Here is a 26,162-nt window from a genome sequence, read left to right on the forward strand (position 1 = left end):
TTCGCACCCACAGCCTCATGCCAAGGGCCACTTGTGACATGGCTTAGTAGTGTGATCTCATGATAAGGGAATTGGGCCCATATATAAAGGAAAGGAGGTTGTTTGCTAAGCAACTGGGAAAGGAAAAAACACTCTGGAAGGTGACAGCCTGAACAAAGAGTGGTTATTTTAGCCAGAATTAATAGTTTGATGTATTCTATCCACCTTGTCTGCAGTAACCAACTCTGTTGGGAGCAGAAAGAGTGAAATTCTGCCCTCATTTAAATCTATACATGTCTGGAGTAACCCTTGTGAAATCAGTGGCCTCCTTCTGGATATATGCCCATTTAAGAACAGAAACGAGCCATGGACCTCAGTTTCATCCAAAGATTCATTCTCCAGGCTACATTATGGATCCACTGTATGATCAACATCTTCCTAACAACGACAAAGGGCCTGATCCAGAGCCCATTGAAGACAGCGAGAGTCTTTCCATGGTCTTCAATGGGCTTTGAATTGGACCCTAAATGCATAAATTTTGTATCATATCCAGTCTCTATCAGCCTGAGAGTTCTCATCACCAGCTGGTCTCATGCCTTAAAAGCCTGTAGTACTCCTCATGCAGAACAGCAATACCAGTGGACCAGAAGACTTCAAATGGGACTATGTAAGAACATTTGTTCCTTCCAGTAAGTCTATCCCCAGCAGATTTTACTAACAAAAATTCATATTAATTTCTTCTAATAGGGAGAGAAAGCTTCAATTACAACTACTGCTAGATAAGCATATGTTAGGTAAGCCACTGCTCCATTCAAAGCCATAGGTTAATTTCACTAGTTAACCAATTTTGATTCTACAGTTGGATAATAATGTAATTATTTAGAGTAGGATACTGTACAAATCTCTGCATGTGACTAACTTTACTCACATGCTTCCAAGGATAGTTGTATTGCCTTCACAAGAACTACCTGCATCAAGAAAGCTTTTTCAGCTCTGGCCCCCACTTGGCAAAAAAAAAAAAAAAAAAAAAGGGGGGGGGGGGGAATTAGTTATATTGCATTAGGGCCTAAAGGACCCAAACTGCACTGGGGCACTCTGCGCTAGGAGCTGTACTAATACACAGGTACATAAAGTTCCTGCCATAAGGCTCTCACACAAACCACTTCAAGTGACAAGGGAGTTTAAACAAACAGCAAGGAAAAAAAAAAGGGTAATAGAAATAAGGACAATCTAGCTATGTGCTCAACTCAATGGGTCCAAATCATTTGATGAGTGTTTATATATAAACAAGCATAAACTACCTCAAGTGCCCCTCAAATAAGGTTAGTGCATTCTCTTAAAGCACATATCACAAGTGAGTTTTGAAGGTGGCGAGTGTATTTAAGCTAGTTGTTTATACTAAACCTGAATGCCTTTCACTGCACTTTAGATCACTAGCTACTCAAATAGATTTTCCAGTTGAGATTCCTTAACTCAGTAATGAAGATTGTGTCAATGAATTCCTCCCCTCACCTCTTAAAATTATGTTTTTGCAGTGGAGACCTTAAGCCTCAGAGCACCAGCCATATATTGAGAGCCAGAGGTATTCCCCCATAAAGAGGTTTCACTTTCAGACACCCAAATATAAGACACTTCATACCGAGGGAATGCAGCACCAAAAAAATTAAAAATTCTGTGTACAATATTTTAAAATTCTGCATATTTTATTTGCCAAAACAACAATGTATTCACACCAGTTTCAGTTATTTTGGTAATTTATTTCAAAATACCTGTCATCAAGTATGTCTGTGACAATACAGACAACAAAAAAAATTCAGGATTTTTTTTTTGGACAAATAGATTCCTTATCAGGCATATTATTACTGAACTTTGAGTAATAATTCATCTAAACTACAATACAGAAATGTATTTCCCACACCCCTGAGAAGCCATGCAAAGGCTTGGGGGAGTCAGGGGTAACAGAGGAGCTGAGGGACAGGGAAATAATTGCTGAGAAAGAGCCTGGGTGTGAACTTAAAGGGTTGTTGTGGGTAGGTGGGAGAAATATGGAACAGTTGGGATTTTTATAGGTGGGGGGGAAGGACTGTTAGGGAGCCTTCCCCATGCAGACCCTGGCTGGCCCCTAGCCTCTCCCATTCAGTCACCCCACTTCCCCGTCCCAGTGTGTCCCTAAACCCCCTCCCCCATCTGGTCCTGTGCGCTGTGCCCCACTCAGCCCGCCCCCATCCCCTTGTGTTCATGCACCTCTCCTCTCCCATCACCATGTGGCCCTGAACCCCACTCAGTCCTCATCCTCACACATCCCCATGTGTCCCAGCACCCCCACTCAGCCATCCCCGCCCCAATGTGTCCCTGCACGGCTACTCCCATTCAGCCCCTGACCAGTCTGTACCCGCTACTAGCCTTTCTGAACTCTAGTCTGTGACATCCCCACACACACACACCCCGGGGCAGCCCCACATGCCCCACTCTGTCTGTCCCACCATATCCCATGCCTCCTGACCTGGTCCTATGGGCAAGACACTGTGAGGAAGGCAGCCTCTTCTTTTCCCTATCTGCAGAGAGACTGCTCTCTGTTCTGGCTCCACAGTAGCCTCTGGTGGGCAAAATTCATAACTGCTGCAGCATGTCGGCAAAAGTTATTTTCTGCTGGGAAAAAAAAAATTCTTCGTAGCACATGACTTTTACGCATGCGCAGTAGGGAAGAATTCCCCCAGGAGTAAATTCATAGGATTTTCTTGCAAGCTTTTTCATTCCACACCCTTTTAAGGATTCAAAGATGGATCTTCATCTTAATCCCAGAATAAGATCAACTATATCACCAGATAAGTGTTTGATTCTTCCCCTGCTCCACTTCCCTGCCTCCCATCCCTTCAAAAACTGTTATTTCCACTATGAATTTAAAACTTATGCCATCTTAAGGCAGAAGTCACAAGCTATGTCTACACCAGTGGTTCTCAACTAAGGGTCTGTGTATCCCTGGATTCAGAGTAGCAGCCGTGTTAGTCTGTATTCGCAAAAAGAAAAGGAGTACTTGTGGCACCTTAGAGACTAACAAATTTATTAGAGCATAAGCTTTCGTAAGCTACAGTTCACTTCATCGGATGCATCCGATGAAGTGAGCTGTAGCTTACGAAAGCTTATGCTCTAATAAATTTGTTAGTCTCTAAGGTGCCACAAGTACTCCTTTTCTTTTTGTATCCCTGGAGGTACACAAGTCTTCTGGGGGTACATCAACTCATCTAGATATTTGCCTAGTTTTACAACAGGCAACATAAAAAGCACTAGTGAAGACAGTAGAAAACGAAAATTTCATACAACGACTTGTTTATACTGCTGTATATACACTATACACAAATACAAGTACAATATTTATATTCCAATTGATTTATATTATAATGAGATGGTAAAAATGAGAAAGGAAGCAATTTTTCAATAACAGTGTGGCTGAGACACTATTGTCTTTTTATGTCTGATTTTGTAAGCAAGTAGTTTTTAAGCGAAGTGAAACTTGGGGTACACAAGACAAATCAGACTCCTGAAAGGTTGCAGTCTGTAAAGATTGAGAGCCACTGATCTACACTACAGCCTATCTTGGCAAAACTTATGTTGCTTGGGGTGTGAATAGTCCATCCCCCTGAGCAACATATTAACACCGACATAAGCACTCATGTGCACAGCTTCTCCCACCCACAGCTTCTGCCGTTTGCGGAGGTGGGTTTTATTTTGGTTTTTGTTTTTTTTGTTTTGTTTTTTAAAATGCCAGTGAGAAAGCTCTCCCCTGTTGGCATAAAGTATCTTCACCACACACGCTGCAGCTGGGCTGCTACAGTACTGTACATAGAGACATGGCCTTATAAAGTCAGCTGGTTTGCCCAGTAACCTGACCCAATCCAACAAGCCACTAGTCGGAGAAATTTCTCCCTAATAAGAGCCATCTCTAGAGGGAACATTTTTTTTTATTTCATTTTATTTTTGATGAGGAGCGGGGGGGGGATCTTTATTAAGAGGTTTTGTTTTGTTTTTTTTTTAGCCTGTGCAGTGTGTACACCTCTAGGGAAAGCAAATTCAGAGTACAGAGGAGAGAGAAAACAGGACTTGTTTATTATTACCAAGTAGCCATAAAGGAAGCATTCTTATCAGCTGGCAAATTTTCTAAGTAGTACAAGTCTATGGGAAAGCCATCCCTAGTTGAACAAAGTCCCAACAGTGAATATACAGCATAATGAGGGAAGCCTAAGAGGTACAATTATGAGGTAACAATAGCCCAGGAGTTACTCCAGCACTAAGTGTAACTTTACTGCTGTATTATCCTCGTATGAATTGTTGTGGTGTGAATAACTGCTTTTACAGATGTTCTTTCAAACTGTTATTCTAATTTGAGAAAAATCAGCATATCAGAGAGCATTGACATTTCAACATTACAAGCCACTGGACTAAATGAGATTTGTTGTTTCTCTGTGGTAACCCATTATACTGTGCAAGGCTGATCTATTCTTTCAGTGACATTGAGATGCATTAATTGAAATGGGATACTGCACCTTTAATAATGCAGACTACACCAAAAGAAAAAAGTCCTACCATACAGATACGTCGCTTATTTTAAGTCTTCTCAGTGCTACCAATATAGTTCATTTTGTTATTAATGAGGTGCTTAAATCTAAACAGTGAATGTCAAGCAAAACTAAAATACTGGGTTACTATTACACAAAAGATGAGTATTGTTTATATTTATATGAAACTAAATACATGGTGCAAGGTGGAATTATGGTTTCCTAAAACATTAAGCAGATTTATGATCTAATCAGAAAAAAAAAAAAAAAAAAAAACCAATAGAATTTCAATATACCATCTTCAGTACTATGAGTCACAACAACTCTACCTCCCCTTGAAAAAACTTTCATACACCAAGTTAAACTGTGGAACTCAGACAGAAGAAGTCACTGAGACTAAAAACTAGCAAGATTCAAACATGCTTTAAACAAAGAAGGATGGTCCAGTAGTTAGGGCACTAGCCGGAGACCCAGGAAACCTGGGTTCAAGTCCCTACTCCACCACATCGTATATGGCCTTGGACAAGTCACTTACTGTCTCAGTTCCTCAGCTGACAAATAGTACTTCCTTACTTCACAAGGGTGTTGTGGGGAGAAATACATTAACAATTGTTACGTGCGCAGGTACCATGATGAGGCCCATAAAAGCAGTTGAGCTAAATAGTTGCACCTAACAGCTAGAAGGCTGCATGTTAAGAAGGGGTTACTTGCATCCCTCCACAAGCACCCCATGACCTTCTTCCCCATACCATGGGCTCTGTATGGCCCCCCATTATTATTTTTTTCTTTTCTTTCTGTCCAGGCTATGATTAATCCAGAGTGTCACAATTTTAAATTGTAGTGGGAGGATGGGCAGAGCTGAGGGGGGGGGGAGGGCAGAGGAAGAGTGGATGATGCTGGAAGGTGCTAAAGGCTGCTATCAACTGGTTCTTTGATCTGTAGATAATTAGAGATCTGGATGACACTGCTGGATCTGCTAACTAAATGCCAGGGGCTTGTGTGTCCTCCATTGCCCCCTTCTGGTTTTCTTATTTTCACCATAAAAATATAGTATTCTACTCATTGATGACTAGAACCTCCCCTGAAATTTTAGAATTGATTGGATGTGGCATTCAAAAGTTATTGTGTTACAAACTAACAAGCACCATGAAGTTGAGTGTAGGGCCTTGCTTTGCACCCAACGGTCCAGTTAGAACAGTCAAAGCTGACAACAGTTTTGGAAGAGAGATATTAGACTTCCTGCTTCCAGGTTTAAACCAATCTGTTGCAGATTAAGAAGAGACCTGATGTGGTGGGCAGATTAACCCATATCTGCCAAATATGTGGTTTCTTGGACCTTCCACTGAATCACTAGGAAGACAATTTGCCACTGTCAGAGACAGGATAATGGACTCAAGGGACCACTGGTGTAATCAAATATGGTAATTTCTATGTTCCTGAAATATTTCCTGTTGAAAGGAACAGTGGCTATTGCAGCAGTTTCATGTTCACATTAAGTCATAATAATGCACTTCACATTTGTCATCAGCAATGCCAAATTTTCCACACCAAATGGTTAAGAACAGAGAAAGAGCATACAGACAATGCTGTATAGAAGGTGCTACATATACATGGATGCAAATATAGAAACCTAGATAGATACATCCCCATGCCATTGGGATGGAAACAAAAAGGCTTTCAGGAAGGAAGAATTTGCCTTCCTTGTTCAGAACACTGGTTGGTCCATCTAGTCCAGAACTGATGCATAGAGGAAGACAGAAGAATCCCTATCCTGGTGAACTGTGGAATAAACTGCTCCTGGGAAAGTTTCTTCAAAACCTCAGGCAGTTTTTGGTTTACTCTCCAAAGCAGCAGGATTTAAACTCCATATATCATCATATAATGGAACTATAGATGTCTCACTACACATGTCTAATCCTTTTGAATCCCACTCAACTCTTAGTTTCAATCATAACCCAGTGGAACTCAGTCACAATGTAACTATGCACTGTATTAAAAAGAGTACTATTTTCTCTCAGCTTTACAATGAAATTCAAAGGCAATACTTTTATGTTTTCTGGTCCCTGCATAGTAAGAAGGGGTAAATAGAAACACTTTACTTACCTTCTCCATACTAGTCAATATTTTAATATACCTGTCATGTTCCCTTTAATTTATTTGACTCTTCTTTAAAAAAGATACTAGTCCCTATCTTTTCATCTTCTCCTAAGTCGAGGCGCCTTTCCATGTTCTCATCATTTTCATTTCCTGTTTCTGGACCTCTTCGATTTTTCTTTGGGAGTGGGAGGAGCACAGACACACACAATTGCCACCAATTCCTCATCAATGCAGTTTTACTCATCTCTGGTTCAATATTACCCTTTTATTTAATATCAGAACAAGAACTGTTATTCTTCATATATCATTGAACTAACTATACTGTCAGAAGTATCCCCCAGAAATTAATCTAGCTTTTAACAGTCTCAAAACAAATTTAGAAGTATTATTTTTCCTAAACACTTTGTTAAAATAGAAACTGCAAAGATCTACGCAGGGTTTCAATTTAAATTTAGGAACCTGCAGCTCAAGGAAACAGTGGTATAAACCATGATACCACAACAGTTTGCTTCAGTGCTCTGTATTGGTGAGTAGATAAACACCTATGTAAAGGGCTCTATCTTTCCATGCTGGATGCACTATCAAATTTCATGACAGTCTGGATATACAATATCTTTACGTATTATAAACATGAGAGAACAGTGACTAAATATAAGTGTTTTCACCCTGTCAGTAGAGCCAGAGGAACTCGTAGTTAAAGAGGGAATCATAGTTATCAAGGAAGGAAGCTGTAATGGTGCTATGGAAAGTTCTTGCATTCTTACAGACCTAGTTAACAACAGGCACTGTCAATCAGTCACACAACAATCTGTATGCCAGTCAATCCAGAATGACCACCTCACTATGAAAGTGTTACTCCCATGGATCATCATAGCCACCGTCCTCATCTGCAACCACATACCAATCAGGATAGCCTATGCTCTGCAAATCATTTCCCCTCATTACGCTGAATGTTTGCGCTGGCAGCTCTTTTTCCACTAGCCCGATTTCTATACACAGTAGCGCATAAAGTGCTACTCAAGGAAATATATGCACATCCACAGGGATGAATGAGTAATACAGAGAAACCTGATCCGAATCAGAAAGACTGCAAACCCCCAGCCCGTTTCAGCGCTCAGCAGATGCCAGAGACAGATAATTGCGACGCCCGCGTGGTTCAACACCTGAATGGCTTGCACAGCCCACCACCTTCCTAACGCACAAAACGAGGGGCGATCGTGGTGTCCTCGTCTCGATCAAGCTCTGGTTTACGAGCGCTCGTCTCCTTTCGGTCCCGGGAAACAAATGCGATTAAGAGATTAACCGGGGGGGGGGGAGGGGAAGAGGGGCGGGGAGTTAACACACACACACACACACACACACACGACCATCCAAACAACCACACAATGCGCGCCCCTTAATCTGCAACACTTCCAATCTCTTCCAGCGCCTGCTCCATTGCACCGAGCCGCCCTTTGAAGCCGTGCCCCGGGGCAATGAAGAGGAACTGAGATTTGGGGCACGTGCCTTGTTAATTTCCCAATCCATCTGCAAATCGCACCCTGGCGGGGGGGGGGGGGGAAGCATTATTCTGTAGGGGAAGGGGGGGGGGGTTCAAGTTAAACCCCCCCACAATCGCTGAGGGGAGGAAAATGGGCCGGTCCTTCCTCTCGTGTACCGCGATGCTTCCCGCCCGGGGAAAGGAGAGCTTCAGCGGGTGCCCGTTGACCAGGCGATCAGCGGGGGCGCCTTACCTCGATCCAGCGCCGCGCCTCGGCGAAGGCTGGCTCGGGGCGGGCAGGGTGCTGCTGCAGCGGCTGCCCGTCTTCCAGCTCCCGCCGAGGGCTGGCCATTTGCGGAGCCTTGCCGGTGCCTCCGCCGCAGGGAGGCTCGCACGGAGGAGCCGAGTGACCCCCCCCCCTCCTCCCGGGCAGATCCTCTAGCTAGGGGAGCGAGAGGCCGCTGCAGCCCCGCTGGCTGCGGCTCGCCTGCAGTAACCTCTCTGCTGGTGTCCCCGTCCCGCCGGGAGCCCGGCCCCCGGAGCGGCCAGCTAAAAATAAAACCAGGCTGTGCCTGAGCCCGCCGCTTTGCCTCAGCCCATGCAAATGCCCGGGCCGCGGCCCCCGCCTCCTCCCGGCCGCCCCCGCCCCCAGCCGCAGCCGCAGCCGCAACAACCCGCAGCCATCACATGCCTCGTTATGCGCCGGGGCCGGGGCTGGCGGGGGCGCTCTGCCCGCGGAGAGAGAGGATGCTTCTGCCGCGGCAAGGGAAGAGCCCGGCGCGCCTGGTACCCAATCAGCCTCAGGCAGGGCTGGGGCCGCCCCCAGAGCAGCCTGCCTCGGCGGCGGAGCGGGCCCCGTTTTATTGTCAAATGTGGCTAGGAACCCGCTCTCCGCAGCCCGCTCTGCTTCGGCAGGGGAGCAGGAGGCCGCCCTCGTTGTGTTGGTCCAGGCTCCGTGGCGGGTTGCTGCGCTCACGATGAAAATACAAGGATAAAGGCTGGGGACGCAGGGTGGGATCCCATTGCCCAGATCCAAACAAAACCTATGGGTCTCATCCTAGTACCGCCAAGCTTTGTCCCTTCGCCTTTTCCTGAACGGGGGAAAGTATTCTCCCTTGTCGCTTGAGATGCTCTGTCTTGGCTTCCCTTCTTTCTGTGGCCAATTTTTTTTTTTTTTTCCTTCACAGTACCAGGGTTTAACTGAACTGCTTCCCTGAATTTTTGCATTATTGTTATCAGTTTCCCTTGTTTTACAAACCAAATTTCTGACTATTCAGCCAGACTGTGAAAGTCGCTGGGGTGCAACGGGGGTGACTTATTTTAGCGCATATATAAATTATTTACCAAATGTAGTGACTTTTCAGGCTGTTCAAGATTTATGTTGTTTGTTTAGGCAATGAACCTAGACTGGTCAGTTTCATTTCTGTTTATAGTCAGTTTTCCATTGAGGGTCTCATGACCTAGCACAGTGCTGTTGTGTTTGTTCCAGCCCTGAAGAGCAATATTTTAAGCGACATTATCAATATTTTAAAAATTCAGAATAATGGCTGAAAGTACATGCTCCTGTCCTTACAAGTAGTACTTAAGATTCCTATGCCTAATAAAGATTGAAGGGAGGAGGAATTTCTCTGCTTCCTCAGTTTGTGTGTTTGACACCACCTTGTATGAAGTCATTTTCAGTCTTTATCATATGTATAATCAGTTTGGACCTAATCCTGCAAAGGGATCCATGTCAGCAATACCTTATGGCCATCTGGATTTGTTTACAGGATTGGGGCCTTCCTTGCTTTTCTCCAGGGATATTTCTCACAGCAACAGGAGGAAGAGAGAGAGAGAGAGAGAAATTAAACACTAGAATGGGACTGTAAAACTATGAAAATTTGCAAGGGAACTGACTGGCACGTGTAGTACCTAAAACTACTTTTAACTCATCTTTTTAAAATTAACTAGATTTCAAGTTGATTGTTTCCCCTTTAAACAACAACATTGACAGTTCAATATTCACAATCACCCTCTTTCTCCCTTTCTCTTGTAAATCAAAGTCTACGGTCCTACTCTATGAAGACTTACGTGCATGCTTAACTTGCTAAGGTGGTAGTCCCAACTTTAACAGGACTGCTCATGCTTATAGTTAAACATGTGCATAAGACTTTGCTGAAGTGGGACCTAAATTATTTCATAGTGGCCTTTTTTTTTAAGGCCCAATCCTGCAAACATTTACACATCTGTTAAGAAACAGCAATGTGTCTGTTAAGCACGTGCATAAGTGTTTCAAGGATCAGGGCCTAAATTACAATGTTTAGTTACATTTGCATGCAGTAACAAAATGTCTCTGGATATTGGAAACCTACATATACAAATGTTTATTATTATATCATATGAAAGGGGGTTTTTAATTATCAATGGCAACATTTCAGAAAATGATGGTTGTCAGCAAAGGAAGTATTAACTAAAGAACATAGCTGAGCTGGGCAAAAGGTGTTGGGACTGTACTACCTCAGCTGTCTCATTTCAGGCCTGAATTTGCCTCCATTCAAAGGCTTGGAGAAATTTCACTTGTATTGCTCTATTCATATCACAAATGGTAACCCTTCTGCTGAGAAAGTCTTATGTACCCTGGAATAATTAACTCCAATTCTGTTTTAAAGTTCTCTCTCTTAAAAGTTTTTGTGTCCTTTGTTGTGGGTCTTTGTTAACATTTGAACTTTGTTAAACTGTCAGATCTATTTGGAAAACAGTCACTAGTACATGAAGTTATTAGGAATTTTCCCTAAGATTAAAACTGGAAAGTAGTATCCATTTTAATGGTGATCTAGTCTAAAAAGTTTTAAGGCAAAATGTGAGTGTATCTTAGGATACTCAGATTAATACAAAATTATTTTCTGATTTATATTCCTGAAGAGTTTAAAGAAGGATAATGTAAATCAGAAATAGAGTGGAATAAATTTCCCATTGTCTCAATAGAATAGCAAGTTTAAAATAGTTACAATAACTATATGACTAATTTTTTTCCAACTGTTTTTATATTGATTAATATTAAATAGATGATTTTGCCAATGCATCATTTCTGCACATGTCAGTAGACAAATAAAGTATATTATCGTACAGCCATTGTTCTACTCTATACAGAACCAGCTTGATGGAGAGGATAACAGCACCTACATTGTCTTAAAGTAAGGCTAGGACAAATTCAGCTCTCATTTATACCATTGCAGATATTATACGTTCACTAAGGCCCTGATTCTGCCCACACTTATGTTCTTGCTTATCTTTAAGCACATACATAAATCTTTGGAGGAGTAGGGCTTACATCAGTGAAAAGCATATGCCTACAAATAAACATTGTGCGGCCTTTTAATGGGCCCAAACTTACTCCCATTCAAGTCAGTGGAAAAATCCCCATAGATTTCAGCCACAGCAGGATTGAGCCCCTTATCTTTGCTAGTCAAGTGCAGAACAGTATCTCTGCTTCCCTGTTTCCATGGAAACACAATCCCCGCTGCAGCCCAGGCTAGTTTTTTACTTCCATCTGCCAGTAGACTTCTACATCTTTTGCTGAGCCTCTCGAACGCCATCTCTCGGGCCCTACCCCTCGTGTGGGATACAGCGCCAAGCCTGGCTCCGTAGAGTGCAATATCATCTAAAGGATTTCAGATTTCTTTCCCCCCTTTTAACCATCTTGGCTATGGATTCAGGAAATAAAATATGAAATCAGGCAATTTGGAGAAATCCAGCAGCGCTGTGATAAAGCCACTGTATGCTATTACTGAACCAGAAGCACTACTACACTGCCATTCCTGGTGTTAAAATGATGCAGTGAAAAGCAACCTCATTTGTTTTTTGTAGCTGTTTGCAAAGCCCATGCAACTCTTATGTGATTTTTGCCTCTAAAACAAATGCTTTGGTTTTATTTGTTTTTAATAAAATCCATGTTAGCAGCTCAGTATTCATGAGCAGCTCTATCCTAACATACTAGTGTATGCACATATTAGAGAAAGAAAAATTTATAGAAAATTTATAGGTTTAGGTTTTAAGCTTCATGTTCTTTTTATTTGTGTAGGGGTCCATTCTTTCTAGCCTCACTTTAAAAGAAAATAATCGTGTTCATTACAGAGAATATAGTGTGAGAGGGTATAGGAGAAGGTCTGGGTAAAGGGAAAGAATCTATTCCACCCCATAATGATCACTTTAGAAGCCAGACATGGAGACCTTTATATATTTTAAAAGACGGGATTTTGTTGGTGGGGGTGGCTTCTGCAGAAGGGAGTTCTGTTCTGTCTTTCGGAACAGTTTGATCTTGTGCCTAGTTTATTTTTCTCTTACCAGGTGAGGGGAACTGTCCCATTCATTTTTTACCCTACATAAAAGTTAAATTGTGGTGTTGGGGGAGCAGGGATGTAATGAAATAGAACTGTATCGTGGCGGGTCTGATCTTACCCCTCAATATCCCTGTAACAGGCTAGCAGTGTTTGCATACAAAATCCCACCCTGCTGGCAGATGTTGATCCTGCTGGGAAATGTTAAGTGATTTTTGCTGACTCACAAAGTCACAGAGCCTGTTTTCCCAGTTAGATATAAGGAAGGTGAGTGTGACTGTCTAGAAAGAGAGGATCTAGGATGAGATCTGAGTAGTTCATAGGGAGGAACTCTAGGAACAGCAACCAGGACTGAGAAGAATGTTAGAGTTAAACTTTACCAATAAGTTTAAAAAATGCAGCAATAATAATACTTAACCCCAGAAAAGGATTTTGGACTCTACAAGAAGCAAGACTGTTTAAATTTAGGAGCTCTTTTGAAGTCACTATTCTATAAAATCAATACATTCAGATTTTCTCTCATGAAGATCAATAATGCTAAGATCATGATAGCATGCTGGGTTCTTCTGTCACTAAACAAATGTTGCAACTTGACATTTTATTTAATCAGAGCATCTGTTGTGGTCCATTTGTAGTGCAGGATTTGGCTAACTGCATCTGTTTGTTTATTTCTGCCATGCTGCCTTCTATCACAGTCATTCCCCTCTAGACTATTATAACTGGATAGCATATTGTCAGAGGTGGCATCAATGTTCTCTAGCATTCGGAAAATTACATGAATGGGGAGATATTTCATATGGTTCCACTTTTTCCTTTTCCTTGTTTGCCATTCTGGCATTTTAGAATGATTTTAAAGACTCATCCATCTAATTTATCTCTGCTTTCTCCATACTAAGAATCATTAGACAATAGAACCCAGGTTATTTCACACTAGGAACCATTTGACAACTTTCTTCTGATTTTTCTCTGGTATCTCAGTGTCCAAGTTCCACCACCTTTTTTCTTTCAGTTTTGCCTACCTGCCCTCACCCCTTCACTCAGCCCTCTCCTGATCTCCAGTCCATCAATGCCCAGCACTTCTATGCCTCTCTTAGTTCCTCCTCCTTGCTCTCTCATCTGGTGACAATTGTTGAGTACCTCCACTCTTCTCTCTCTCACCTATCCTTGACTCTTTTGCCCGACTCTCCTGCCACAGAGTTTGTTTCTCTTCCCCTCAACTCTGGCTCACACCTAAAACCTGCTTCATCTGATCCTGCTGCCATGCCATTGACCACATCTGGAGACAGTCCCATCACCATGCCAACTGATTTCCTCAGCTACCAATTCATTCTCTTCCTCAGTTTTGCCATCTTCATTGCCATACAACTTTCCCGCCATCATTGAACCCCACTGCCATAAACCTTGTCACTTATTTGCAGCTCTTGACTCCCTTCTAAATTCGTCCCTTCTCCAGCTCTTAATTTGTAATTTGTAAACATATATAGGTCCTCTAGAGCTATACATACTAGATCTCTCCTCCCTGCCCATTCCAACTCCATCTCCTTCTCTATCATGGAAGACTCCTGATTGCTCCCTACCGTAGCCCCTCAACTCCATCCCCTTCTAGCTACTAACCTCCCTCACTATTATTTTACCCTCTCTTCCTTAATCATTCACTTTCCTCTTGCTCTTTTCCCCTCACAGAGCATGAAAGCATGATATAGTCTCACCTAAAAAATGACCTGGACCCCACCTATGCTTCCAACAAGTGTCCCGTCTTTCTCCTTTGCTTGAATGCACCATGTACAATTGTTGGCTTGGAGTCTGTCTGGTATTTCATGAGAACAGAGGTGTGTGGTGAGGAAGCTCGATAATTTCTATGTTGGCAGACTAAGGAAAGGGGGCAAGGGAGCCAAGCATGTAAGGGAAAGGAACAGATGGGAAAGAATTGCAAAAAGAAAATCAGTAAAGAAAAGAAAAGGAAGAAAATTAAGAGGTTTAAGAGGGAAAGAACAAAAAGAGTCTAAAGAGGAATGGGGAGCAATTAACATAAAGAAAGGGAGAAATAAAGGAGATGCCCAGATGAAGGACGGGGTGGAAGCAAAGCAAAGGGACCTAAAGAGAAGTGAAGAACAACGGGTAAATATTAAGATGAAGGAAAAGGTAAATGTGAACACAAGAGGAGGACTTAGATTGTAAATACTCTGAGGCAGGGACTATTTGTACAGCACCTTGCACAATGGGGTCCTGGTCCAAGACTCGGGTTCCTAGGTGCTACTCTAATTCAAATGATGAATAATTAAGTGAAAGTAAAGCAGGGAGAAAAGGAAAGGATGAAGTAGGTAGGGCTCTAGTGGAAGGAATTGTTCTCTTACATTGTATCACCTTCCCAAAGTTGGTTAGTTCTGCTACAACTGCTCTTTGTCTCACTCTTTAAACAGCTTGTTAAATCGGGGGCAGAGATAGAAGGAAAGCAGGACTTCTCATGTTGTTCACTAGTATCAATTATCTTCTTGGACTTTTAAATAAAGGCACACTGGTGAGGATGCAATGCTCATAAATTAGTGTATGTGCCAGCATGGTATCTAGCCTTGGTGGGAGTAATTTTTTAATGCAAAGAATAGCGTCATCTCCCTGTGTTATGCTGGAAGGCCTCCAGAAGAACAAACCTCCTTTTCAGTTTTTTTCAGACTTTGAATGTTTTTTCCAATATTGTCCTGCTTTGAAGAGTTTCTGCCATCTATTCTCATTTAGGGCTTGGGTTACAATTTGAGGATTCTGGGCACAAGGCTTTCAAGTACTACCAGATTCAGAACAGGAATCCAGATCTCCAATGTGTAGTTTAAATAATCATCTAGCCAGTTTCATAACCCCTTTTACCTTCTGCCCACCTAAATGTGGTGCCTTTCCAAGACGCCATCCAAACCACTTGCCATCTCAACATCTTTGTTTATTCTTCCACCAATTTTCAATTCAAATTAAAGTCACAGCACTCAAGAATCACCTAAAATGTTCCTCTATGAGAAGGAGTGTGATCTTTAGTTTATTGCTTCTGAAACTGCATGGAATGAATGTGGCTAGGGAATTCTGCCAAATTGGTATCAGAATCTGAAATTCCTACAAGGAAATTACACCTGGAGAAGGGTGATTTTGGATTCAGACCTGAGCCTCCATAAAATTTCTGTCTTTCATTGTGCATCCCCTAGCCCTGCAACAAGAAGGCTTACATGATGGTGGCACTCCACTTCAACCCCATGTTCACGCACCCATGTACTTTCCATCTGATTTTAAAATTGCTTTAGAAGAAATAGTAAATAAAGTGCTTACTCTTTGTGATGGGGAGGAGTGGGATAATGAAGACTGAGAAGGGGAATATTTAACCCAACAGGCCACAGCTGAGAGGAATCAGATGACTAAGTAATACCCTGGGTGAGGAAGGCTAGCTGAGGAGGAACCAGATGAGCTGGGATTATAAAAGCAGGAAACTGGCAGCAGAGAGGGACTGCTGTGAAAATCTACAATCATACCCTGGGAGAAAAGAGGTGTATTTAGGCTGGCAAACCCAGAGAGGGTTTAGGGAAAGGTATTAAGGTCTAGAAGGCAACAGACTTTAATTGCTGGCTAGAGGATCCCTAAGATGGAACCCGGAGCAAAGGGTGGGCCTAGGTTCCCCTACCAGCCACTGAGAGAGTGGTATTACAAGGCAGCGAATGGGAAGACTGCCTAGACTGCTGAAAGAAGACTTTGGTCTTGGAAATGCATAGAATGACTTGGCTGGAGGACTGAGTCATGAAAAGGCCACAGCAGCCCCTGGAGTGAGAAGGATTGCATATCTGCAAAGAGACAGCATGAAACTGTGGGAAGAGATGTTGACCCTATGAACTATTTCCCAGACTGGCCATGAGGAAGTGCCATACCTAGTGGTGAGTAGACCACCCCATCACACTCCTGGTAATTTCCTGGATAGCTGCTCCATAGGTTTGGAAAAAAGTAGACACAAAAAATACTACCACCATTCTCTGCCTTTAATTTTAGTAAAGCTAGGAAGAGCTGGCTAATGGCATAGTCACTATAATCTTCTTAATAGCTTTCATTGCAGAGCAGATTAAAAGAGAGTGGAAAGAACTGTGTGAAGTGTCAGTACTTGGAGTTGGGCCCATGAGCTGCTGGTGTGATGTTGGCTCACTCAAAACTTGCTGGAATGTGGGCTTGCTCAAGATAAGGAAACGGGACCAAACAAAAGAGATAATGGCGTGAAGTTGAAAGTGAAAGATGAGATATTGTGAAACAAAAGGAGTGGAAAAAGAGAAAGTAAAGAAAATGGAAGAGAAATAGGAACTTCAAACACTAAGGCTAGATATTTTAATCCAATTCACTTACTAGTACAATTCTCTTACTCCCTGACACAAGAACACACACGAAGATTACACTTGTATCTGGCACCTTCCTGAAGAATGATACCCAACCAGTTACCAACAACTGAATATACTTCTAGCTTGGGAGTGGGGGAGGCGGAGGGAGATTTTTGTGCAATGTGACACTTAGGGTGAATTTACATCTTGCAGATTTGCCCTCTCTCGCTGAGATTCTGTCAGCGATGATAAGCTAAGCAATGTTGGCAAGCTAAGCAAAGACTCTGTATTTAGATGGAAGACAACCAAGGAATACCCAGGGACTGCAGAAAGTGGTATTTGTGATTCAGGAGATGCAATTTCCCCCTCTGGGTCATACCCAGGCATGGTGTTAGGAGGTACCATATTAGTGTTGGTATCATCATTTGAACTCCCATCCTGACCACTCATTAAAGACCCGTTAGCACATCTCACAAGAGTTAGGGCATGAACCTCAGTGTTCAGACCAAATTCCCACCAAGGTCATTATATTCTACTTACCTTAAATTCCTATTCAACAAGATACTGTATTTTTCACAACCTGGCCTAAACTAGTGTTGTTGTAAACTGTAAAATAGTTCATAAGCTTTTGTGAGCTACAGATCACTTCATCGGATGCAATAGGTTTTAATAATTTAAATTAAATTTACTATTAAAGTTTTTTTCCACCAAATGCATCTGAAGTGAGCTGTAGCTCACGAAAGCTTATGCTCAAATAAATGTTAGTCTCTAAGGTGCCACAAGTACTCCTTTTCTTTTTGCGAATACAGACTAACACGGCTGCTACTCTGAAACCTGTAAAATAGTTGTGTCCAACCCAAAAAGTGGCTGCATGTCTTTGATATGTGACATGATCCCTAAAAATACCTTACACACACACAGTACCTATTGGACATGATGTGGTGCTTCATTCTGCCACCCTTAGAATCTGATTCTTTAGGACCACTGATGGTGTGAGCTGCTTGTGATGACTCAAAGTAGAGTACTTCCCAATGTGAGTAAAGCTAAACAAATGTTGTACAGTATCTTTGAGATCCTTACATGAAAGGTGCTACAGAAGTGTGTGATACTAAATGCTTCTAAAGAACTGCTTTTCATTCCTCTGTGTCTCTGTATCCTCTTGAAGCCCGTTCCCACTAAAATCTCTAGTACCTTTGCCAATGACAAGACCTAGACACCCCACTCCTGCAAGGATCTGAGAGCACTCCTGCTACTGAAGTCAGTATATAGATGAAGACCCTCAGCACCTCTGATAATTTGGACCCTATATGGCTTGTAATTTTTATTCCCTTTGTCTGAGTTCTCCTACTAACAGGATGATCCAGGTTAATTCTCTCTCATTCCTTACTTTGAGTAAAATTATCAGCCAGCTAATATATTCCAGTTAATATACCTTAGTATGTGTTTGACTTATTAATGTCTATTGTATTCAGATTGGGAATCTGCCTCACTGGTAGCTTCTCCTTTTCAATCTCACTGAAAGTCAACAAACTCTCCAAGGGAAGAATATTAAACGCCTTTGACTCTCTGCATATAATTGGAAATGATTTATTCAATGAGAATTGCCCACCCAGACCAAACTAATAGCACTGACCGTGCCAAAAAAATCACTGCTGTCTGACAGTAAGCAGCTAGCAAAGCTCGCTGAGGTTGCCCTTAAATGAAGGAAAATCTCTAAGCTATTTTTATGGGTTTCTTATTATTGTTTACTGTTACTCATTTTAATTATGTCTGTCTAGCCAGCAAGAGTGCCTGGAATGGTTCCCAGTTTCAGAGGCTCCAGAGCTCATTTTCAGGGCCTCAGATAGAGGATCTGGTCAAGAAAATTGAAATTGGCCAAGAGGAAGAGTTGGAAACATCAGCACTAGTTGATTCTTGTTCCCAGGCCCCTCGTGGCTGCTGTTGGGACAGCCTGAAATCTGAGGAGAACATTAAATCTGTGACTTGGTGTGTGGCCTGGAGAGCTGGTTTGGGGAAACAGCTGGCCAGTCTAGTCCCTCTTGTATACTCCATCTGATGTAGAGTTGTCATGTTGGTTGCAGCAGGCATTAGATGCTTCAGGGATCCAAGCCAGCACTTGGGATTTTTTGAACATCTTGTTGTAAAACATTGCTCTTGGGAAGGATCTTGCTTCATGACTTTTTTTTTTTTTTACTATTGTATTTACTGAATATGCACTTCCCAGGCACTCCACATGCTGATGAGCCTTGTCCAGACACTTGGAGAGAGATTTCTTTTTTTCCCTTAGGAATCTAAGGGAGTTAGGTACCCAAATCTCAGTTAATTTAAATGAGAATTGGGCAGCTAACTCCCCTTGGTGCTTTTGAAAATGCCAGCCTTGAGGGGCTGATGGGACAGTGTTTGCTTAGTGTATGAATAGGTCACAATGCAATCAAGATGACAACATGGCTCGGTGTTTTGGAGAACTGATCTTGGAAGGTCTGCAAGATGGCAACCTCTCCACTGTAGTGTGTGAGTCTAAGTTGGCACTGGAACAGTACAACTGAGCCAGTCAGTGCTCTGGCCAACTTTGCAAAGCTCAGCAGCAGCACCTCAGCAAACCTCTGGCTCCAGGGATCTTTTGGAAGTTCAGAGTGACATGTCACTTTGACCTAATGTGGCACTGAATAACTACTTAAATGCACTTTTTCAGTGTCACATTTGTTTCTAGGCACTGCCTCAACTTTCAAAGAAGCCTCATCTAAAAATCTCTCAGACAAGTCACTTTTTTAGGTAGAATGTGGCCAAAAAAAAAGTTATAAGGGGTAGAGAGGAAAATCAGTCCCTGGAGCTTTTGGGGATATCTGCCAGCATCTCTCAGGGCATGGGAAACTGGGATCTGTATGGCCCCTGCAGGGCTACCACTGGCTAAAACCTACTGACAATGCCATCTGCCAGACCCTCATCACAGTAGAGGAGGAAATTTAAATGGACCAGCAGTGTGAAGCACTCTTCAACACTAGAGCTGACTACAGTTTGAACAGTGAGGCTGCACTAGCACTTGAGAAACTGGAGCCTTCTGCTAAACTAGGAGCCAGTGCTTTCTCTAGACTTCTGGGATGGCCAGAGTCCATTCAGCACAGAGGGCTAGAATACTCAAGAGCCAAACTTCTGGAGAGACCTCAGGGACAGATTAATCTTTTGTGGGCCTGGCACCAAACATATTTGTGGGCCCCCAGGGGGCTGTGTGTCAATTTCCCAAGCAAGGAAGGGGCCAGGGGCAAGCACAGTGGGGTGGGGGAACAGGATTCCCCCCTGCCCTGGGGCAGTGTGGAGCCAGTACCTACCTCTCTGCTGGAGCTGGGTCCTTGTGAGCCAGTTTGTTCTCTCTCTCCAGCTGAGCCGCAGCTTTTCCAGACAGTAGCAGCCGCTCATCCTGCTCTCCTGGCAAGAAGACTGATTGCAATAGACACTGCCAGGTCTGCTTTTTCACCAGATTTTTTCAGTTGAAAACTGCCCACCTGGCAATAGGGGCAATGGGACTTGGGGCAGGAGGGGGGCCATGGCCCCATCACTTTTAAAAGTGGTTCCCTCCCACTTTTTTCCTGCCTTAAGGACAACAACAGGGGTGAAGAGGGCAGAGAGGAGCAAGCAGCGGATGGGGCTTGGAGAAAGGGGTGGAGCAGGGGCAGGCATAGGTACTGAAACTAGAACCATACCCTCAGGCTTGAAGTTTTCATCATATACAGGGTTTACAGTTTGGTTCAATGGCTTTCAGCACCCCACTATACAAATTGTTCCAGCACCCTGGAGAGCAGGGCCATGGGGGAAGAGGCAGAGCTGGGTCATGGGGGGAGGGGGCAGGGAGAAGCAGAAGGCCAACGACCACCCCACACTTCTGCTTGGCAACCATAATGGGCCCCTTCTGAGTGTAGGTCTGGTGTGATGGTGCCATTGTAAACCCAGTACTGGGAGACTTCAGCATTGGGAAGGGATGTTCAAATTTGCTGAGCAAAACCTTTCATTGAGAAATGTCAGTCTTCCTCTAACTCGGAGGTCTCAAACTCAATTTACCTTAAGGTCAGTGCCAGTCTTCAAAGCCTCCCAGCAGGCCAATAACGTCACTGAAGATGGTGTTCAGAAAAGAAAATGTTTATGGTGTGTGTTTTATTTCAAATTGCTTAGAAATAATAAAACTGTCATACAACTTAACACAATTCTTTGCCTGCCAGAGTTTTTAGTGTTTGCCAGACACCTGGCAATACTTCAGTTCTGTCAGTTTGTTGATGTTTGGCCTCAGTGACTGAGCAGTTGCAACCTTCAGGATTGCAGCAAGGTGTGCATCAGATAGTTGTGGTCGGTATTTTGACTTGTTTATATTCGTTGTGGGTGGGGGACAGGGGGAGAAGTGATGCTGCCTCCATGGCTGACTCTGCCTGGCAACTAATGATGCTGCCTCCATGGCTGATTCTGCCTGGTGACTAGTGATGGTATCTCAGTCCCTCTCTCCCAGTGAATGGGAGCTGCGGTGGGTGGCACCTACAGCAGATGGAGCCAACTGCATGGGTCTCTCCTCCGCGGGCCGCAGTGGGAAGGTTCTCAGGCTGCAGATGGCCTGCAGGTCAGGACTTTGAGACCCCTGCTCTAACTGTTACTAACAAAAATATCATACACAAGTATGGAAAGGGAGATATCCTGGATTATGTATACTAACTCTAAAAACAAAAATATAATTTCAAAAGCAAGTAAGGTTGTTTGGTGACCACACTTTTAGTTATCTAGCACATCCATGTTAATAAAAAAAAAAAAGGAAATGAACAGTTAAACAATCATAAATCTCACACTGCCCACATAAACATTATTCTTATCAACCATACAGCTATGCATGTTTCATCACAGCACAACTTTAATTCTGGCCCATGGGTTTTTTGTTAACATTTTTGTTTATCTTATCTAAATTTTCTTTTAAGGAATGCTGTTACTTTGGAAACATGAACTTATTAAGCAATAGACAAGTAAATTTTTTGGAAATATTTTTAATTGCTACAGTATTACTTGAGAATAGTGCTTTGTATAGTTGAATAGGAAAAATGTAAAACATCAATTTATGTTAAAATCTTGTATGCATGTAGACTTGCTTTAGAGGCTGATCATACATGTACATAATACCTTTTTTTTCCCCAAAAATGCTTTAATATATTTTGATCTTTCTGATGAAAGAATAGAATATACTTTGGATCAGTGTTGAAATATGCATTGCATTATTCTTTGCAAGTATAAAGAATGTTTGTGGGCAGTATAAGATTTATGATGTGCTCAACTATTAATTGTCTTGCTTTCAAGTACTTGATTGTTAATGTCTGACATCTAGCTATCTTAGGTACTTGCATAGCCTCAGATTACCAGAGTATTTGAGCCTCTCGCATTGTTCAGAGTATTTATCCTCCCAACTCTCCTGTGAGCTAAGGAAGTTCTCCCATCTCCATTTTACAGATGGGAATCTGAGAGACTAAGACCTGATCCTCAAAGGTACTTGAGTGTTAGCTCTGCTCAGCTCAGCATTGCAGTACCTAACCCCTAGCTGGCCTGCTGGGTACTGGAACCCTCAGCCCCAGGCTAGGCATACAGGCTCCCCATACAATGCCTGGGGAGAGTTAGGCACCTAAGAGGATCCTCAGAAGCCAAGCAGGGAGCCACATAAACTAGCCAGGAGTGAAAGGGTGGGGAGAGAAGGCTTAGCTGCCTAAGCAGCTGACCTGGTGTATCTGGCTGATGGGCCAGAGATAAGTGCCTTCCTCTGTTCAGAATCTTTAACTCCAGAACCAGAAGAGGATTCACAGCTGAGCACCTAAGCCAGGTTAGCTGCTTTGGTAGCCCATGTCCTAGCAGCTGACAAACAACTCTGTCTCAGAGGTGTCAACAGTAGTCTCTTGTGTCATCCATCATTACTCTGTGCCCTTGGGCTATAGATGACCCATGCCTGCTGACAGTAGGGGGCACAATCCTGGAACAGCTTGAGCCACGTCCACCCCTCTGGCAGTTCCCCCTCTCCTGGAAAGCAGTACCCCCTCCATGCAGCTCCCAGCTGTTTCTCTGCTTCTGCCTCTCCCTGCCCCATGCAGCTTGTAGCTCAGCTGTTCCACACAGGGGCCATACCATGTGACCAAGCAATCTGGGGGGGCATGTGACCCTACATGCCTCCCAATTTTTTGTATGCATGCTGTTCTGCTCTCCCACACCCACCTATTTGTGGCCTGCATCCAGCCCTCCTATTGCAGCATCTGGTTTTAGGCATGCTCTGAGCATGCATATGGGATTGGCCCTGATGGCAAGATAGACATTCCCTTGCCTAGTTTGAGAATCCAAGTTTGGGGCCTCCAGGGCTTCAGCTTCAGACAGGGCAGGGAGCTGCTTGCTAGCTGTGCGGTAGCATCAAGGCTTACACAGCTTTGCAAATGCTGACTCAAGGAAACCGCTATCAGCTAAGGGGTGGTTTTGAACACCTCAGCAGCACCTAAATACTTGTTTGGGACAATCACTTAGGCCCAGACCCTAAGTGACACAGGAAGTCTATTAGGGAGCAGGGAACTGAACCTGGTTTTCTCATGTTCTGGGCTAGCTTGCTAACCCTAGGATGATCCTTTCCTTCTACTAGTTAATAAACAAGTACATTGTGGTCACTGAGCAACCTTCTCTGATAGCTTATTTATTTATTGGCAACTGTTGTTGTTGTTGGGGAATGTCCCCTTCCCTCCCCCCCATTTGTATAGCTAAACAAAGATTCAAGCTCCAATTCTGCACCATTTTAAACAAATGGAGTTTTGCTACTGATTTCAACTGGTGTAAGCACTGTATAGCTGACTTACACATGCATGTGTAATAGCATAATGCCATCAAAATCAAACTGGGGACCTTGGGAGCTTAGTGCATGAGCTAAAAGCCAACTGGCTGTTAAGCAGACTCATTTAACTCTTAAAGTGGTCTTGGCGCTATTGATATCTTCATCATCTGGACCCATGAAAAAGAAGCCCTTGAGGAATTCCACCATGATTTCAACAATTTCCATCCCACCATCAGCCTCAGCCTGGACCAGTCCACACGAGATCCACTTCCTGGACACTACGGTGCTAATAAGCGATGGTCACATAAACACTATATTGGAAACCTACTGACCGCTATTCCTACCTACATGCCGCTAGCTTTCATCCAGATCATACCACACGATCCATTGTCTACAGCCAAGCTCATTTGCTCCAACCCCTCAGACAGAGACAAACACCTACAAGATCTTTATCATGCATTCCTACAACTACAATAGCCACCTGCTGAAGTGAAGAAACAGATTGACAGAGCCAGAAGAGTACCCAGAAGTCACCTACTACAGGACAGGCCCAACAAAGAAAATAACAGAACGCCACTAGCCATCACCTTCAGCCTCCAACTAAACCTCTCCAATGCATCATCAAGGATCTACAACCTATCCTGAAGGATGACCCATCACTCTCTCAGATCTTGGGAGACAGGCCAGTCCTTGCTTACAGACAGCCCCCCAACCTGAAGCAAATACTCAACAGCAACCACACAACAGAACCACTAACCCAGGAACCTATCCTTGCAACAAAGCCCGTTGCCAACTCTGTCCACATATCTATTCAGGGGATACCATCATAGGGCCTAATCACATCAGCCACACTATCAGAGGCTCGTTCACCTGCGCATCTACCAATGTGATATATGCCATCATGTGCCAGCAATGCCCCTCTGCCATGTACATTGGTCAAACTGGACAGTCTCTACGTAAAAGAATGAATGGACACAAATCAGACGTCAAGAATTATAACATTCAAAAACCTGTTGGAGAACACTTCAATCTCTCTGGTCACTCGATCACAGACCTAAGAGTGGCTATCCTTCAACAAAAAAGCTTCAAAACCAGACTCCAACGAGAGACTGCTGAATTGGAATTAATTTGCAAACTGGATACAATTAACTTAGGCTTGAATAGAGACTGGGAGTGGATGGGTCATTACACAAAGTAAAACTATTTCTCCCCCACCCCACCCCCTCACTGTTCCTCAGATGTTCTTGTTAACTGCTGGAAATAGCCTACCTTGCTTGTCACCATGGAAGGTTTTCCTCCTTCTCCTTCCCTTCTCCTTCCCCCCCCCCCCCCACTGCTGGTGATGGCTTATCTTAAGTGATCACTCTCCTTACAGTGTGTATGATAAAACACATTGTTTCATGTTCTCTGTGTGTGTGTGTGTATCAATCTCCCCTCTATTTTCCACTGAATGCATCCAATGAAGTGAGCTGTAGCTCACGAAAGCTTATGCTCAAATTTGTCAGCCTCTAAGGTGCCACAAGTACTCCTCTTATATTTTTTTTTTTAGATGCAACAGACACCACACCCAGACGGTGTGTGGGTTACACATGCACACAGCACAGCCTATCTTCAATCTGAAATTGGTAAAAAGTAATAGCAAATTAAGCATCAGGCCCAGGACTAGAACCTGCAGCCTTGGGTTCCATAACTAATGCCTAAGCCAATAGACAACAATGCTTCTTAGCTAACTCGCTTTCTCTCTTGTACAGGAAAAGTCTCTCGATTCTTTGCACTTTCATAGTATGTTTTCAGCTGTAGATTTTGAAATATTTTACCAAGATGGTCAAACCATTGACCTCCATTGTGCAACTGCCCTAAATCAACAGTGATTTGAAGCAATTTGCAAGCATGGAGGTTTGCTTAATCATCTCAACAAGCTTCCTAGTTAACCGTTAGCAAGCTGCCTAAATTCTCTGGGTGAAATTCTGGCGCTCTTGAAGTCTGAGTACTTTGCCATTGATTTCAAGGCCAGGATGTCATCTTTTGTTTCTTGATTGCCCAATTTGGAAAGAATTGCTAGTGTATGCATAGTCCCTCTCAACCAAGAGGTCATTGTGTAAGGAATTCTGTCAAAGTAATTTTACCTGCTTCTGGAACTTTCTTTTCAGTTTTCAAACTCTCTGTTGCCATGTCTTTTTCAGCAGCTTCCTTGACAGAGGATCAGGTCTAGTTTTCAAATAACAGCAATTTCTTAAACTATTTTACTGTTACTATTCCAGTCTATGAAAACTGCTCTTGCAAAGGCCAATGTCAAAATCTACTTGTTTCAAATTGTAATGCATACTGGGATTTTTTTTTTTTTGCACACAAGGAGAACACAAATTAAAATTAGACACTGTATAGACATTTGAAGAAATAATTTAAAACTTTTCACCTCTCAAGAAGTACTTCCTCAATTTAATCAACTTTTAGAAAGTTCTCTGGTTGTCAATGAGACTTAACTCTAAAATGTTGAAAGTATGTAGACTTTTTTTCGGGGGGAAGGGAGGATTTTGGAATGACAAAGGGAATCAAAATTTGCATTACAATACAACTGTGGTTACA

General features: G+C 43.0%; 1 protein-coding gene across 11 annotated transcripts in view; it reads right to left on the reverse strand.

Annotated features, from left to right (window-relative positions):
- The window catches only part of LIMCH1 (LIM and calponin homology domains 1), a 305,875-nt gene extending 297,128 nt beyond the window's left edge, over positions 1–8,747 (reverse strand). For 10 of the 11 annotated variants that reach the window (XM_038400184.2, XM_038400172.2, XM_038400176.2 and 7 more), the window contains exon 1: positions 8,363–8,727. In XM_038400184.2, the coding sequence (XP_038256112.1) occupies positions 8,363–8,461 (99 nt within the window). In that variant the 5' untranslated portion in view covers positions 8,462–8,727. Of the gene's footprint in view, positions 1–8,362 lie in introns of all 11 variants that reach the window. The other variant, XM_038400177.2, reaches the window with a different exon arrangement.
- Between the last annotated feature and the right edge of the window lie 17,415 nt (positions 8,748–26,162).

Source organism: Dermochelys coriacea, chromosome 4 (genome assembly GCF_009764565.3).
Source record: "Dermochelys coriacea isolate rDerCor1 chromosome 4, rDerCor1.pri.v4, whole genome shotgun sequence".
NCBI lineage: Eukaryota > Metazoa > Chordata > Testudines > Dermochelyidae > Dermochelys > Dermochelys coriacea.